Raw genomic sequence first — 18296 nt, 5'->3', positions numbered from 1 at the left:
GAAAAGGAACAAAAAAACCAGGAGTTAAGAACTGAACTCCAGGAAAATCAGGCGTTTTTCAGTACGCTGAAAGAATATTTCCAGGATCAAAATAATATCTTCGAGATTAAAGATTCCAAGTTGGATAAAATTGTTAGTTAGCTAAGTGAAGAAATATGTACTCTGAACAAAATAAATATCGTTAAAGATGAAAAGATTGAACAGTACAAAATGCAATTGGAACAGGAAGTTCAAGAAAAAACGTCTTGGTTCAATACTTATCATTCGTTGAAAAAAAACTTCAGATTGCCTTACTGAAAGCGTTCAGAATGAAGAAGCCAAATTTAGGGACGAAATTCATTCTTTAAGACCAATTGTTGCCGAAAATGTCGAAAATATTGCGCAGTTAAAAGCGCAAGCCATCGAGACTGAGGTGCAGCTTCGAACAAAGCGGTCTTCGCTTCGTGACTTTGATCGGCAAAATACCTCGCTCAAGGCATTAATTGTCAAACTGTATGAAGAAAATCATTCATTAAAAGAGGAACTTGATCTCGATAATGAAAATTTGAACAGTTTAAAACTAAGGTCGTCAAACATTATTTAGAACTTCGTGAAAAGCAGTCATCATTCGTCGCGTTGAAAGAATCCTCGGATTGTCAAATTACTAAACTCCAGGAAGAAGTTTGCCAAATTATCGATGAAAGACATTTACTAAAACAATCCGTTGAGTTCAAGGACAAAGAAATTGAGCAATTGAAAAGTCGTGTCATCAATAATGAGATTGAACTTCGAGAAAAGCTGTCTTCCTTCGATACATTGAAACAATCTTTGGAATGCCAAATTTTAACGCTCGAGAACGAAGTTTCCCAAATCAATGATGAAAGACATTTACTAGAACAAAGCGTTGAGCTCAAGGACAAAGAAATTGCGCAATTGAAAACTCGTGTCTTCGACAATGAGATTGAACTTCGGGAAAAGCTGTCTTCCTTCGATACGTTGAAACAATCTTTGGATTGCCAAATTTTAACCCTTGAAGAAGAAGTTACCAAAATTAACGATGAAAGAAATTTACTAAAACAAAGCGTTGAAATAAAGGACGAAAAAATTGAGCAGTTAAAAACTCGGATCATCAACACTGAAATTGATCTTCGAGAAAAGCAATCTTCTTTCTATGTTTTGAAAGAATCGATTAAATAACAAATCGTCAAACACAATGACACTGCATCTAGCCTGCATAACGAAATTCTTACTTTAAAGAGTAATATGTCGCAAAAGAATGAAAGTGAAGAACAATTGATGATAAAATATGTTGCGCTGAAAGAATCTATTGCCAAAATGAAGATAGAACAAGAAGATAATGCTCAAAAAGCCAATTATGAAATTGAACTTTTTACAGCCGAAATGGACGAATATCGTAACCAACTTCGAGAAAAGATTGATTTAGAAGAGGAGTTGAAGCGTCAAATTTGGGAAGTGAAGAAACAGCTCGACGACGAGATAAACGAGATGAAACAAAATGAAACATTGGCTGAGGAAAAATACGCAAATTTGAAAGAGAAATTTTAAAACTCTTTGAATGATCGAAACCAAATTGAGGAGAAACTAAATCAAGAAATTCATGTTTTGAACTGCCAATTATTGGATCTCGAAAGACGCTGTTTAAATCTGAAGCTACAGGCTGAAACAACTCAACAGATTGAATACGAAAAACATTCATTAGAAGAACAATTTTCAATGGTGAACGATGAAGTCAATAAATTACAAGAAATTAAGGAACAATTATCACGTGAAAACTACGAATTACAAAACGAAATAACATCTAAACATAACGATAATATAACATTAAAAACTGAGTTGGATAAACAAGGGGATGATATTAAATAACAAGACGATTGTTTGACGAATTTAAAATTATCCCTAGAGGAGGAAGACCGTGAAATTGAAAGACTAGAAGGTGAAATTCAAATTTCGGTTCATAAATATGATGAAGCCTTGAAACACTCCTCGAATTTGCAATCGACGAATGAAACCCTGCAAGAATCCGAGATTTGCCTGGCAACTGAAATTATCATCCTCCGTTTTGATCTACAAATATTAAGAGATGAAAACTCTGACCTTATTTTAGAAATAAGCAATCTTTAAGATGTTATATCGCAGAAAGATATCTTAGGGAATTGCTTACCAGAAGAGATTGACGCCTTAAGACAAAACGAGAAAGACCTTTAAAGATTCATGGTGGAAAATCAAGTGTTGGAAGATGAACTTGAAAAGCAAACTGATAAGTTTGCAAAACAAATGAATGAATACGAGGAAAAGGTTAATGATACGTGGAGGAGACAAATTGAGAAAAATATTGAAGTGAAACACAAGAGTGTCGAAATTGAATTGTTGAAAGATGAGTTGAAGAATGCCCAGGAAAAGACCGGTGACTTTGAAAAATAAGTGATACTTTTATGTACACGAAAGTCAATAGATAGTGTTATAAGTTATTATATTTTAGATCTTAAAATTTCGTTATTTGTTTTTAGGTGGAAGAATCTTTACGAAGAGCTCTTGGTTAAAGTGGAACCATTTAAGGTAACTTCTGGCTTGGTTATTACGGAAATAACGGGAAATGCCAAATATTGGACTTAAAATGTCACCCGTATAATTGATAATTGGATATTATACTACTATACTTTTTGATTACAGGACCAGCTGGATGCTTACACTCACGAAAGAAGTTTGTTAGTCAATGAAACAGACCAGGCTCTTAAAAAATTGAACGAACTCCAAAAGAAATATTCAGAATCTATGGGACATAGTAATCATAAGCAGAAAATTAAATATCTTCGCCAATTGCAAAGCGAAATTCGAGACCTACGAACCGTAAGTTTAATGCATTTCTACCTACTTCTTTCAAAAGTGAATCTTTGAAAGTTTTATGAGCTATATTATATTACCATTTTTAAGCTAAAATTCTTAACTATAATTAATTTAACATGGCGTGGTTTTTTGCAGGAAAATGTAAAATTGAAGGACATGAACTATAAACAGAGCTTAATTATTCAAAAATATAAGCCCTCTAAATCTAGTGCTACTGCTACTGCCAAATCCAAAGCCAAAAAGACGAATGTATCTCTAAATGAGAATACTCCTAGTGCCTTTTTTAATATGAAGAAAAACTACAAGTCTGTTTTTAATTTAATATGAAGAAAAACTACAAAAAAAAGTTAATTTTGAAGTCTGTTTTTACAATGTTGTTATAATTTTAGTTTTTTCACAAAGAAATCACAAGATATTACATCTTAAAGATTGCTTATCTCTAAAATAAGGTCAGAGTTTTCATCTCTTAATATTTGTAGATCAAAACGGAGGTTGATAATTTCAGTTGCCAGGCAAATCTGGGATTCTTGCAGGGTTTCAATCGTCGATTGCAAATTCGAGGAGTGTTTCAAGGCTTCATCATATTTATGAACCGAAACTTGAATTTCACCTTCTAGTCTTTCAATTTCACGGTCTTTCTCCTCTAGGGATAATTTTAAATTCGTCAAACAATCGTCTTGTTATTTAATAACATCCCCTTGTTTATCCAACTCAGTTTTCAATGTTATATTATCGTTATGTTTAGTTGTTGTTTCGTTTTGTAATTCGTAGTTTTCACATGATAATTGTGGTATCGTTCCTTTCAACAGAATTCCCAATGGACCTAAATCCAATTCGACCGAATATCCCGCAATGATTTTAGATTTCCAGCCCAATGGCTATATTCCCGATGGACCGAAATCCCAATCGTCCGAATATGCCCCTAAAAATACATGAATATAACTTGAAACAATGAAGCCGTCAGCTATTCGGTGGTGTAGTGGATACGATGTTGGACTGCGAAGCGATAGGTTGTTGGTTCGAATCTCCGAAAGGTATGTTAATAGTATTAAAAGTATATGTTTCGTGATACTAACTAAAACGCTCACTTTCATTCCTTTCAAGGCAAGAGATATATATAATTAATAAACAAATTGTGCTTAAAATGAAGTACAGTCTTAATGGTAGTTCCATCAATGTCTTTAAGTTTTAAATTAAAATTTTAATATTTTGGTTTCGGGTGGGTTGGGTTGGGTTAGGTTAGGTCAGGTCAGGTCAGGTCAGGTCAGGTCAGGTTAGGTTATGTTAGTTTAGGTTAGGTTAGGTCAGGTCAGGTTAGGTTAGGTTAGGTTTGGTTTCAATAATTCGTTGATACCTTTTCCAAAATATGCTCCTTTTAATTAGCTACCACCTTTTCCAAAATATTCTCCCTTTAAATAGCTACCACCTTTTCCAAAACATTCTTCTATTAATTAGCTGCCACCTTTTCCAAAAGATTTTCCTATTAATTAGCTGCCACCTTTTAAAAAATCTTCTACTATTAATTTTGCTGCAACCTTTTCCAAAACATTCTCCTACTAATTAGCTGCCACATTTTCCAAAATATTCTCCTTTTAATTAGCTACCGCCATTTCCAAAATATTCTCCTTTTAATTAGCTACTACCTTTTCCAAAACATTCTCCTATTAATTAGCTGCAATCTTTTCCAAAATATTCTCCTTTTAATTAGCTACCACCTTTTCCAAAATAATCTCTTTTAAATTAGCTACCACCTTTTTCAAAACATTCTCCTATTAATTAGCTGCCACCTTTTCCAAAATATTCTCCTATTAATTAGCTGCAACCTTTTCCAAAACATTATCCTACTAATTAGCTTCCACATTTTCTAAAATATTCTCCTATTAATTAGCTGCCACATTTTCCAAAAGATTTTCCTATTAATTAAAAATATATTTAATGCAAAGTTCAGTAGAATTTCGGTCCAATGGGACTATAATAAAAACGCACCTTTTGGCTACGTTCGGTCGAATGGGACACCACAAAAAAAGCCGTTCTGTCGAATGGGAATTCGGTTCAATGAGACCAAAGCATAATTGTTCCTTAATTTCTTGTAATTTATTGACTTCATCGATCACCATCGAAAATTGTTCTTCTAATGAATGTTTTTCGTATTCAATCAGTTGAGTTGTTTCAGCCTGTAGCTTTAGATTTAAACAGCGTCTTTCGAGCTCCAATAATTGGCAGTTCAAAACATGAACTTCTTGATTTAGTTTCTCCTCAATTTGGTTTCGATCATTCAAAGAGTTTTCAAATTTCTCTTTCAAAATTGCGTATTTTTCCTCAGCCAATGTTTCATTTTATTTCATCACGTTCATCTCATCGTCGAGCTGTTTCTTCACTTCCCAAATTTGACGCTTCAACTCCTCTTCTAAATCAATCTTTTCTCGAAGTTGGTTACGATATTCTTCCATTTCGGTTGTAAAAAGTTAAATTTCATAATTGGCTTTTTGAGCATTATCTTCTTGTTCTATCTTCATTTGGCAATTGATTCTTTCAGCGCAACATATTATCTCATCAATTGTTCTTCACTTTCATTCTTTTGCGACATATTACTCTTTAAAGTAAGAATTTCGTTATGCAGGCTAGATGCAGTGTCATTAAGTTTGACGATTTGTTCTTTAATCGATTCTTTCAACACATCGAAAGACGATTGCTTTTCTCGAAGATCAATTTCAGTATTGATGGTCCAAGTTTTTAACTGCTCAATTTTTTCGTCCTTTATTTCAACGCTTTGTTTTAGTAAATTTCTTTCATCGTTAATTTTGGTAACTTCTTCTTCAAGGGTTAAAATTTGGCAATCCAAAGATTGTTTCAACGTATCGAAGGAAGACAGCTTTTCCCGAAGTTCAATCTCATTGTCGAAGACACGAGTTTTCAATTGCGCAATTTCTTTGTCCTTGAGCTCAACGGTTTGTTCTAGTAAATGTCTTTCATCATTGATTTGGGAAACTTCGTTCTCGAGCGTTAAAATTTGGCATTCCAAAGATTGTTTCAATGTATCGAAGGAAGACAGCTTTTCTCGAAGTTCAATCTCATTATTGATGACACGACTTTTCAATTGCTCAATTTTTTTGTCCTTGAACTCAACGGATTGTTTTAGTAAATGTTTTTCATCGATAATTTTGCAAACTTCTTCCTGGAGTTTAGTAATTTGACAATCCGAGGATTCTTTCAACGCGTCGAATGATGACTGCTTTTCACGAAGTTCTAAATCATGTTTGACGACCTTAGTTTTCAACTGTTCAATTTTTCATTATCGAGATCAAGTTCCTCTTTTAATGAATGATTTTCTTCATACAGTTTGACAATTAGTGCCTTGAGCGAGGTATTTTGCCGATCAAAGTCACGAAGCGAAGACTGCTTTGTTCGAAGCTGCACCTCAGTCTCGATGGCTTGCGCTTTTAACTGCGCAATATTTTCGACATTTTCGGCAACAATTGGTCTTAAAGAATGAATTTCCTCCCTAAATTTGGCTTCTTCATTCTGAACGCTTTCAGTAAGGCAATCTGAATTTTTTTCAACGAATGATAAGTATTGAACCAAGACGTTTTTTCTTGAAATTCCTGTTCCAATTGCATTTTGTACTGTTCAATCTTTTCATATTTAACGATATTTATTTTGTTCAGAGTACATATTTCTTCACTTAGCTAACTAACAATAATATCCAACTTGGAATCTCTAATCTCGAAGATATTATTTTGTTCCTGGAAATTTTCTTTCAGCGTACTGAAAAACGCCTGATTTTCCTGGAGTTCAGTTCTTAACTCCTGGTTTTTTGTTACTTTTCAAACATTTCTTTTTCGTAAACCACAAATTTTTCTTTCAATTTTTCGAAATCTTTAAGTTGTTCCATAAGCCTATAAATTTCGTCATCGGCTTTTGACAATTTTATCAAAGCAGTATGTTTAGCTTCGATAAATTCGCGATTTTCAGGAGTTAACTGTTGCGTTGTCGAACACACTTGATCTTTTGTAACGGGACTTTTATCAATTGTAAAGGACAGCTTAAATAAATCGGTACTTAGAAATCCATGTAACAGCTACTGAAAAGACTAATAACTTTTCCTTTAAATATTTACATGTTTTTCTGCTGGTTGAATAGCTATGGATTGAGCATTATTGGCAATACCTGCAATGGCCGTGCCTGACCTACTATTGAATTGATACGCTTAACCTTTGGGACAGGTGATGGAGATGGACTAAAGAATCTGAGCAAGGGTGATGAGCAACAGAATAGAGCGCCAGTATACGGTAATTCAAGATGGCGGCCACTCAAGGGGGAGGAGTCGGGTTTTCCCGATCTCGTCACTTTACCTGTCAATATTTGATTGATTGATTGTATATGCTTATAACAAAAGGAGGTTTTGTAGGATTAAAGACCATAATATAAAGTAAAAAACTATTTTCTTTAAAAGTATAGGTTCTAATAAAAAAGACTTTTTTTCAATTTTCATTTTAAAATGCTTTTGATTTATTCTAAAATAATTCCTTCTATCTTCGTAAGGAAGAAGATAAATTTTAATATTATTTTTAAATCTTACGTAAGTCATTTAGTTTTTCTTTGATATACAACGCGTTAAGTTGTTTTCTAATGTAGAGTTCCAAAACTAATCTTTCGAGATCTTTAGTTTTGACTTTAAAGGTATGATAAGTTTCTTCCGTGTTTTCTTGAGGTTTTTCAAGCATTTTTTCTTCAGTCTTGACTTTTATATTTTTGGTGTACGTTTCTGTTTCATCAATGGTAAAGGGTATGTTTTTAGTAGGCCCACCTCTGATAAAATTACATTTAGGGAAATGTTTTAAATGTTCTTCGTAAGGCTTATCGGTCGGTTTCCAGGCTAGCAAAATCCCGTTGCATTTGAAACATTGTACTAGATCATCGGTATGTAACGAATAAAACCCCGCTCTGCTTAAAGCTTTTTTATAGTTTTCATCTTGAGGCCAGGAGTAAAAAGAGTGATATCTTTGCAGCTCAGAGTTAATGATGCTGAATGAATATGAAGATAGGATTATCTGAGTTATATCCCCACTAAATTTACTATCCCCCTTTTTACTTTCCCCCTTCCTTAATATACGAAATAAAAGAAAACAGTATTAAAAAAAAGGTGACACATTTATGTTTTCAAAAATACAAAAGAGATTACTATGAGTATTTGTTAACAAAAGGATTAAGTTAATCTTTACGGGCGCATTTCAACATTTTTGTAAAAATACGTCATTTTTCAAGCAATCTCGTCCAAACTAGTGTAGTGGGCGTGGGTTTTTCCAAACTGTCGCATGAATGATTTGTATATGGCGTAGCCCGAGGCAAAGTCATACATAGAGATATTGTTTCCCTTGTCGTTGTAGTGACTGTTTGACCCCGAAAATAAAGTGTAATAGCTTCGGACAAATTGCTTTTTACTGTAGTGGGGTTTTAAGGCTTTGGATGGGTATTGTTCGGAATTGATGAATGCTGCTAGATCAGCGCTTCTCAAACTTTTTAGCCTTGCGGACCAGTTTTTTTCAACTATGTATGACGGACCATAGCAGCCGCATGTCTCGCGGACCGGTGCCGGTCCACGTACCACAGTTTGAGAAGCGCTGAGCTAGATGATTGACATTATGATGCCCAAAGTCAAAGGGGTTACTATCTAAGGTTCCATTGTAAGAGGTGTGTTTTACAATAGCGATTGTAACCCGTGAAGGCTGGGTACCTAGGTAGATGTTTCCGATTGATGTGTTTAAGATATTTAGCGCAATTGTGAATATTTTAGTTTCCGTTCTAGTGTAACTATATTGGACGACTTTAATGCTTAAAGCTTGTTCGTGAGCAAATAGAATTTTAGAAGCTAATTGAAGCTTTAAGACGTATAATACGGCTTCAACGATTACGGGTTTATAACCATTGCCTGACGCGTTAAGTTTACTCATAAGACAAAACCTAGCTTTGCTTCTATGTTATTTTAATTTCATAGAAACGCCGTTTATCAGTAATCGGGGGATATTGAACATATCTACGTAAAGGCTGGAATACATTTCAATTTCCTCGGATAATGCTGCGAGTTTCTGGCGTTTAACAAAACCCATATTTTCTGTAAGCGAATCCATGCTTCCGCCTGTATCCTTGTAAAACAAGGAGGCACCCAAATGGGATTCTTTAGCTGCCGGACCGTATGACGTCAGGGCCGAAAGCAAAGCAGTGTACGCGTAGTTACTAGCAGCGGGTGTTGTTGCGCAATCGCCCAACTCCAAATCGACACGCTCAAATTGACTATGCTGAAAATTATTTACGGGTCCAACTTCGTCAGTAGCTGTTAAAGCAGTTCCATTAATCATTTACAATTTTAGTTCTGGTGTACAGCATTGTTAAGGCTGTATCCACGTATTCGCTACCGCTAGACATTACTTCTAATTCAATAGGTTGGTCGCCTTTCAATGAGGTCAAAGGTTGATAAGGAACCCATTTGGAATTTTCCATGGATGTTTGAAGGGGAGGGGGAGCGAAAATATCGAAACCCGTGCTGCAAGCCTCAGTCATTTTTAGGGAGAGAAAATATCACGAACGGTTTTGAATGAAATATTACGTTTATCTGATTTTAATTTGTTTGTGTTGTTTTGTTTTATAGATTTCTTTCTCTTTGGTGATTTTTTTTCTTTTTAGCTAGTCTTTTCATTTGTTTGGCAACCCCTCTACCGTATTGTTGTTGCACATCATCCAAAGTTTCGGTGAACCTTCTTTTAGCCGAAGTTTTCAGATCCTTTCCAGAGGCGACGTCGCTTATGATATTTGAAGTTGTACCCAGAAACTGTTTACCCAGGAACTTTGCCCATTTAATTAAGAAAGGTGATACGTATCTTCCGAAAGATTTCAAGAATGAGGCAATGCCTTCCCCGTTTTGGCCATGACCTTGTTGTCCTTGTTTCCCGACGTAAAAAGTCAGACCTGATCCTGACTGCGCTTGTTGGGTATAATAATCCGTGTAAACACATCTTTTGTTATCTAACGCGTTGGACTTGCGCATCTTAAATGAGCTTTACAGTGCAACAGTCCAAACTGAAATAAAGCTGGTTCACCCATGTGGTCCTTTATATGGATGCCAACCTCGCCAATATAATGTTTTGACAGAGGGACGTAATGGGGGAGACAAACGTAAGGCACAAGTATACCCGTGTTTCTTGTCTTCGATGGGTATAATACGTAAGAAAGGGGCGTGGGTGTTACCGACAATTTGTCCTTCGACCAGATCGCAACAAATATATAATTGAGATGGTACGTGGTAGTTTAACCTGGCTGGTCTATTGCTCAATCCTTGTATATTGAGAGGGTTTCTGTACCCCAAAATCGCAGCTAATGATTCATGTGTTTTGAAGATAATTTTGGTATCTCCAGTGGCATCGGTTTTTAGTTTTACATGCCCCGTTGTCTCAATAAAATGAAATAAAGAAGTGGTTTTTTCGCATACTTTGGAAGTATTGATAGTTTCCACAATGTGGTTAAGTGATTTGTAATGGCCGGCCGGTATATTATGTAGATGATAGCTTTCGACTCTACTATGATCGCCATCTTCTTTTCGTTCAACCTGGTAGGTAACGTCACATTCCTTGGGGTTTTTAAATTTTTTAGAGCTACCTTCTTCGATTAAATCTTCAAGTGTTTTTCTCTTGCTCACCTTCCTCTTACTCGTTTTGTATACAGCATTGTAGAAACTGTTTGCAAATATTATTTCTACTAAAGAAATTTCCCATTGTCCTTGTCAATTAATAAGATCGGGTAGTTTAGTGAGGTAACTACCCATAGTGTTATTAGGGTAGATATCCATACTAGCGTCGCTAGGTAGAAATAAATAGAATTCAGATTTTCTCGACATTTTTGGCGGTTACCCACGAGTTCTGCGATTTAGGTAGACCGATAAACGATACAAAATATTCTAATTTCTCTTTACGTTTCTTGTGTATAGTATCTATCTTAACAGTTTGGGCTCCACTGTTCGAATGAGCTGATCAGAGTAAAACAACCCGGTTATATGCTTCCTGTCCAAATCTTTCAAACGATATAATACGGGTTTTCTGAAGTTCAAAAGAGAGGAAAGACAAATATTTCCGTTGAAAAATTTGGCTCATAACCTTTAGAAAATGCTGGTTTAAGATTGTTTATTCTTACGTAATCTCCGACACGAAATTTGACGTCTTTTTTAGTAGGCTTATTACTCATTTCCGGTTTGTAAATGTTTTTGTACACTTCCAGAACGTTAGAGGGGGAAACACTGTCGGGTGTCATTTTTATTACGGAATGATAAGAGGCATTGTAGCCTTTAACTATGTCTGTCAAATGATCTATATATCTATGAGAATTGAAATGAGTCAACATTTTGAATATTAGATGTTTCAAAGTTTTAATTAAACGTTCTACAAATGGACGGTGGAATTTTTCTGACGTCATAGAGCCGTATTTGATTTTATTTTTCTTAAGAAGGTTTTGCGTCTGTGAATTAATAAATTCTTTACCTAAATCAGACCAGATGGCTTTAGGTTTGCTTTGTTCGGTGATAACCTCGAGAGCTTTCGTAGCCTCGGTCGCGTATTTTCTTTTCATGGGTACTACAAAAGCTTTTCGGGAGAAGCAGTCGATACCCACCATAAGATATCTGTAGTCGTCATTGTATTTAGCGATTGACCCCAGATCAGCCAGATCTACTTCGACTCTATCCGAGATTTTAAAGACGGGGATTTTACGCCTTTTCAATTTATGTATAGCTGTTTTATGCAGTGTGTAAACGTCAGTGGTTTCTATAAAGGTTTTGACTTGGTTTCTCGAAATACCTTGAGATTTGACAGCCTTGTACAATGGGTTTAAACCAGTGAACCCTGACCGGTGTTTGCTGTTGAGATAAGTATTCTTTAAAGTTTCTACTTTTTGCAGCTTCGATAAACCTCCCATAATGTATTCTTGGCTTTAAAAGGTTGTTTCTTCGAAATTAAAGGGCTCGTTTTATTTTCAAAAGTTAATCTCTTCTTCGCTCTTATATACGTTCGGGGTCGAAGCCGATTCTTCAGCGGTACAGAACTGGGCGATGCCTTGGTTGAGGGGGGCGGTGCTAATGGAGACGTTGATTTGCTTTTTGGCGCTAGAAAGTTTTGCACAAAGGGTTGAAATTCTGTCCACCCCTCGGTGGATTACCTACGAGTGAACAGGCTACTCCGTACTTATTGAAGAAGGTAGGTTATATAATAAAATAAAATAGCTGAACTATATCTGAATCTGGGATCTTAAGGTCGTTCACGAAGAGAACCCCCGAGTCATCCCAACGTATACTAGGAGCGTTACTTGCTAAGTGGTCGAATATTTTCTTCGCCGCTCCTCTATATTTCAGGGGAAACATATTAATCCAGCTGCCTTGTTTATTCGATGGGCGGGGTTTCGAGATGTTTTGGTAGCGCTTCATCGCCCCTTCATAAAAAACCCATTTAGTTCTTTCATCTAAAGATTGATTTGAGATAATCGTGCTCATCTCCTTATCCAACTCCGATAACACTGTATTGTTTTTTGAAATCTTATTATTTGATGTTATTAATTGATTTGATGGGCTATGACTTTGTTCAGGTTGTTGTTGTTGCCCCAAGGGTACTAATGTCATTTTATTAGCGTAAATTAGTGTTTTATTCATTTTGAGAATAAGCCACCTAAAAGGCTTGATATTACGGGAAAGAGGACACTAAAGAAACCGCTTCCTGTTTGTTTAGATAATATGGTTCATTTGGCTTTCCAATGAGTGTTTTTGCAAGAAATTTTGCGAATATTTTTCTTATGCTTACACAATTTATTATATACGTCTGGTTTCAGATTTACAGCTCCTTGTAAGGCGTTATGACAGCACTCGCTGATTGAATCAATAATTTCTCGATTAGAATTTTTAAGAATAGCTAATCTAGGTTTATTAATTTCCAAAATGCTGCTATCAAACTGATGTTTTTAGAGGCTAAACTTTTCTTTTTATTACCCGATGTTTTCTTGACCTTTCACGGTGGTGACATCGTAAAGAATGATTAAACTTTAGTTATGTCGTTTAATTATATCGTATTCTTCTTGGGAGTATAGATGACTATTTGTTCTCAAGGTAAAATATTTGTTCTAAACCTTAAATCGGAATGACACTTCTGGGTTAAATCGCAAAGTAAATACCCGTGTGGTTTTTCAGTCGCATCCAGATAACATTCTACAATAAATTTAGAGTTGTTGGGTGCCAATTGTTTAGAGGGACCCACTAATTGCATAAGATCTCTCACAGTTTTCATAAGAATCATGTAATGCGCGTTAAAGGAGGCTGTTCTCGTTAGTGACGTCGGGTAAACCTTGACGCATAATTACGCCCATTTTTTTCAATTTATCGTAGCAAGGCTGATATATACTATGATGCCAAACAACTAAATCGACTTTAGGTTCATACATTTTATCCTTATTTTCAATTATTAGTTTACATAAAACTGTTTTACCAGATCCCAAAGACCAAAAATAATCAAATTTCCAGGTGTAGTGAACGGTATCATAGCTAATGCTCGAATGAAATTTATTTGTAACTATCATTCGTACTTAAACGTATTCAATTTATACGCGAACGCGCGCGTGCACCCCGGGTCGCGAACCCCAAACGGGTGGGGGTAGGGGCCCAAACGACACGCGCGGGTGGAGGGGGGAAGAGCGGCTGACGCGGGTAGGCCACCGTGAACACGTAGAAATAATTTTGAAAAGTAAGGCCATCATGCTGCCTTTCACTATAGTAGCCTCTATAAGCTTTTAACATGTACTGTCACTATTTGAGATGGTAAATACGGTTAAACCAAAGACCCTCGTACGGTCAATCCAAGAAACGCTGAAGGGGTTTCTCTAAATGTCCCCAAAAAAAGAAAAGTCACCTGAGAAACTATAGTCCAATGGCAAGGTTTCTGATAATTTTGCCCGCGAAAATTTTCTACCCTCGTACATGTTAAATACCTCGAATTCACTTGTCTGTTCTCGAACACGTCTTGACTCTAGTAAAAAGTATACAAGTTGGGAAACCAAAATAAACCTCTCCGAGCCGAGACGAATTTACTTTCTAAACACAGGTCCACCAGCCGATGAGAAAAACCGGAAATACATAGTTCAAATTGGCGAAATTTTGACAAGGTCTTTAGCAAAGGCTTAAGCGTTTAACAATTTCCTTTGTATCCTCAATAATTCTAATGAGGACCTAAAATGTATCACTGAAGGGCGTATTTAACTTTCGGCACACTCTGAAACGTTAACACCTCCTATAAGAAGGAGGCGAAACAAGGTCATTTCTAGGTTAAATCTAGAGTATCTTATTTCACAGACCGAATCGTTTCAACACTTGTGAATAGATGAAGAATTAACATCCATATTATCTAATGAATATAAAAAATGCGTTAACACTATAGGTATATAAATGTAGTAAAGCTGAATTAAAAAGTAAACACCAAATTTGAAACGGTAATATCAAAAGATGTTCTTGGAATATTAAGATGAAACAAGGCTTTATAGCTACACAACTACTTAATGAATCGTATTTCCGAAACATATTTTGAATATTTCCATTTAATATTCTGCAAAAAGGAAATGTTATCGCTTTGTAAGAGATCTTATCGTCCTACTCGCTTTATTTTAACTTTGATGTGCGTGTAGTGTTTCGATTCGGATGCAATCTTCATTACTCGTTCTATATAAACTCTCACTTGAGTCATTACATAGAAATAAGTTTATCGCCAGTAAATAACTTTAAAAATAGTTAAATCGTTTAAAATAAAGTTGTTCCTATTATCTTTCGAAACTTTGCTAATATTGACGTTTAAAGTAAAGGGTACCCCTCTTGCCCGCTTTCTTCAAATTTTGGGGTATATATACGATTCGTTTCCATTATTATAATAGATAAAAACGCATTCGCGTGAACCGATGGTGGAAGCCCTGCCATTGGGAGGCTAGACGTTTCTCATAACCCTAGCCGATCGCCGCGTATATCTTAAAACCAAACGATAACGATGGAGAAAAAGCCGGAATGGACAAATACCTGAAGATGGTGGTGCATAGAAGCTGGTGTCAATGGGGCATTGACGAAGAAAGTGGTGCTTACGAGCCAGCAAGTACAGGCTAGTGTCCATGTGGGATGGACAAAGACTAGCAGATTGTGGTCCTTAGAAGCCAGTTAGTAAAGACTGGTGTTGGTAGATGAATGGCCAAATTTCCGTGAACCGCGAACCCTTTCCGGAAATCGGGTTTTTGTTTGCTCCGATTTGTAAACTGCGAACGCGGTCACGTGGGGTGTGACAGACACACAGACAGACAGACACGTCCAGTGTAATACCTCTCCGTGAGGCCATCGTCACTCGGAGAGGTAAAAAACCAACAATTCCCTTTAAAAAATAAATTTTCGGGGATCTGAAAGTATTTGGTACTTCTAAACTAAAATTGGAGTTTAATATTTTACTGAATGTTCGCGTATGGTGCTCAATTTCTTTGACCATTTTTTTATTATAAGTCAAAGAAATGGAATCTCAGCATTTAGGTTACGGTCGAATGGGAATACGGTGCATTGGAAAGAAATCAACACAAATATCGAGGGTCGGCATTATTGGAGATATAATGGTCCACTAAACTATTCAAAACTATGAGAATTTGTCATTGAAGGCTGTCAAAACCACCACTGTAAGCTTTCCAAATTGTCATTTACACCATTCAAAATTGACACATTATCTTTGTCAAATTATTAACTATACTGTTCAATTTTGCATCTCTAAGAAGAAATCTTACCACACACAGTGTTCATTGATGAGCATGAAAGTGCGCAACCTAGCACACTGTTTAAGTGATCAATTTTGGTCCCTGTAATAACTGGTCAAAACTGAACGCAAAAGTGTCCCCCCAGTGTGTTGAGGCTCTGCACAATTATTTGTTCAAATAAGAACAAATATTTCTTAGAGTGTAGGTACCCTTTTTGAAGTTTTAACTGTTTTTTCGTCTTCTCATTTGGTTTTGTGTGTTGGTCGTTGTTCAGTAAAATGTTAATCGTCAATGGTGGGTGAAAGCAATCTACTTCAACGAGTAGTGTTTTATCTTTTAGAACCTCTGTTTCCGTGCAGGGGGTTAGAACCAGTTCCAAGATGTTTCCAGAAATATTATGTTTTAGGGTCAGCTGCCCTAATTTGGAACACTTTTCTTAAAATCGTCATAACTTAGGTTTGAGAGCTTCAAATGGATATTTTAAAGGCTCATTTGGAAGAATGAACATCTCTCTATCCATAAAACACGGCCGCAAGTCTCTATCATAAATACCAGAGAGGATACGAGCGAAATTAGACAACCTCATATTTTGCATAATTTATTTTTTCCAAAATGAAGGGAAAGTTCTCCCATGGGTCTCGGGAAATAAGCTTTCACGGCAAATGGGAAAAACAGAGGCTTACGAAAACGATTTCATTGAAAACCTCGGATCTTTCTCTTCAAATTAAAACCTTTAAACGCCAGGTTAGGCTCAAACATTATTGAGAAAACTCTAATAGAAAATATGTCATCATTTGCCTAAAATGGAACACCCCGAAACACGGAAATTTACTCAATCTTTATACATCCATAACTAATGTTTTACTCACTAATGGACAACAAAAAAGGCCTTACAAGAAGCGTTGATTCATTTCCTGTCCAATAATTTTGGTCCCGTAAGCGTAGATAAAGATACGGGAATTATTAGCCCAGTACCCAGATTTAGTCATAAACGTGATGCCAATTTTAGCTGATTTAGCATGTGGCCGAGTGATATTGGGTTTAGCTATACTTCCAAACACCGTATCATGACTCACTTGAATTAAAATGTAGATTCGACACAATTACGCCACAAAAACATAACAGTGTAGGTTACTTTGATCTAACTTGGTAATTATTTCATTCGAAATACCGTTAGAGTGCATTTAATTTACCATGTTTAACCGTAATGAACTGAAAGCGCGCCAATTTTTGAAGCTTTAAGCAGTTGACACACAGTGCCCTTTAAAATATATGTACAGGTATACAAGTTGGGAAAGCCAAAATATTACCTCTCCGAGTGGAGATGACTATCACTACCCCTTAAACAACCTAAATATATGCATCTATCGCTTTTTTTAATTCTTTGCAAGTGCTGGAATTCAATTTTAAAATAGTCAATTGTTCACGCCTTTTCAATACATCTCAATTGCTGTGGAAACTCTACTCTCTCGCTATACCTCAACCGTATTCTTAGTCTACCAGTATGATTTGTAACATTTGTCCATATCAAAGCTGAATCATACCTCGCCACACAAAAAGCAAATGTCCCCAAAACATGGAAGCCACAACCCAATCACACATAAGCTAGGCTCCCACTTAACCAAAATAATTATTTAACAGTTAAATACTCACAAAGATTGGCAAAATCAATCTCCTTCAGTAATACGTAGCGCTTAAATATATTATTTTCCGAACAAAATTAATCGAGCAAATTTAACGTTTAACTTCTGCCTTTGAAATTCTATCATCAAAGAGTGATTCAACTGTTTAAAAAAAGGTTTTATTCGCTAATAGGGCGCTATCATATCAACCGCAATTCCGTCATATTTAAAAAATATACATTGCCAACACTTTTTTAGACACAATAGTGGAAGTTTTAGCCTCATTTAAAACATGTAAAACATTATCTCATCTACAAATAGCTTACACATGTCTTTTTTACCAATACCTAGCCGTTTTGATTTTACTAAAGCAGTCTTAGCACCAAAATATTTTTTGATACAAAATAAATGTTCTATATTCTTCATTTTTGAAAATATATTTTTAAGCGTTTATAATTATTACTCTCTACACCTACACTAATCTTACACAAACAAGGAGTATAAATCCACTAGAGGAAGCGGTGTTTTTATTGAAAATATATATTTTTAAGCGTTTACCATGATTACGCTCTACAGCTACACTAATCTTACACAAACAAGGAGTACTATAAACCCACTACTGGAAGCGGTATTTTTATTCAAACGTAAAACAATTTCGCTTAAGTTAATCATCTCTTGGCATCGTTAAAAATGTCTCTATCACTCCTAGGTAACTGTATGCACAGGATTTTCGACATTGAAAATATTATCCATATTTTCATTTCATATAACAGAGAAAACAAATTATTATGGTTCTGAGAGGAGCTTCCCATTTTGGTTGTTGTTCTCAAAAATATATCGCAATGCACTGGCCTTGTTGGATATAGGAGACAATGAAGGAAATATATCACAATGCGTGGGCCTTGATAGATACAGGAGGCAATGTAGGAAATATAACGCAATGCACGGGCCTAAATAGATATAAGAGACAATGTAGGAAATATAACGCAATGCACGGGCCTTGATAGATATAGGAGGCATTGATTTAACGACTTCGGT

The 18296-nt window shown here is 35.8% G+C and overlaps 2 protein-coding genes across 2 annotated transcripts; both read left to right on the top strand.

Moving 5' to 3' along the window:
* Nucleotides 1-2139: 2139 nt before the first annotated feature.
* LOC149677957 (uncharacterized) lies at nucleotides 2140-2550 on the top strand. Its single transcript, XM_089837467.1, has one exon. It carries the CDS (start codon nucleotides 2212-2214, stop codon nucleotides 2419-2421), a length of 210 nt encoding a protein of 69 aa, XP_089693593.1. The 5' UTR covers nucleotides 2140-2211; the 3' UTR covers nucleotides 2422-2550.
* LOC149677956 (hyaluronan-mediated motility receptor-like) lies at nucleotides 2467-3244 on the top strand (the record flags this gene model as incomplete). Its single annotated transcript, XM_089837468.1, has 2 exons — nucleotides 2467-2556; nucleotides 2671-3244. Coding segments are annotated over 2 exons (315 nt in total), but the record flags the coding sequence as incomplete, so codon positions are not given.
* Nucleotides 3245-18296: the final 15052 nt, after the last annotated feature.

Source organism: Phalangium opilio, unplaced genomic scaffold (genome assembly GCF_054372755.1).
Source record: "Phalangium opilio isolate 3A_F unplaced genomic scaffold, DU_Popi_V2 ptg000043l_1, whole genome shotgun sequence".
In the NCBI taxonomy this organism is placed as follows: domain Eukaryota; kingdom Metazoa; phylum Arthropoda; class Arachnida; order Opiliones; family Phalangiidae; genus Phalangium; species Phalangium opilio.
Note: the sequence above shows the minus strand (reverse complement) of the source record. Positions and strands in the feature narration are given on the sequence as shown.

Coding starts and splice junctions, on each gene's coding strand:
- LOC149677957 (XM_089837467.1), top strand. CDS start 2,212: ATGGTGGAAAATCAAGTGTTGGAAGATGAACTTGAAAAGCAAACTGAT.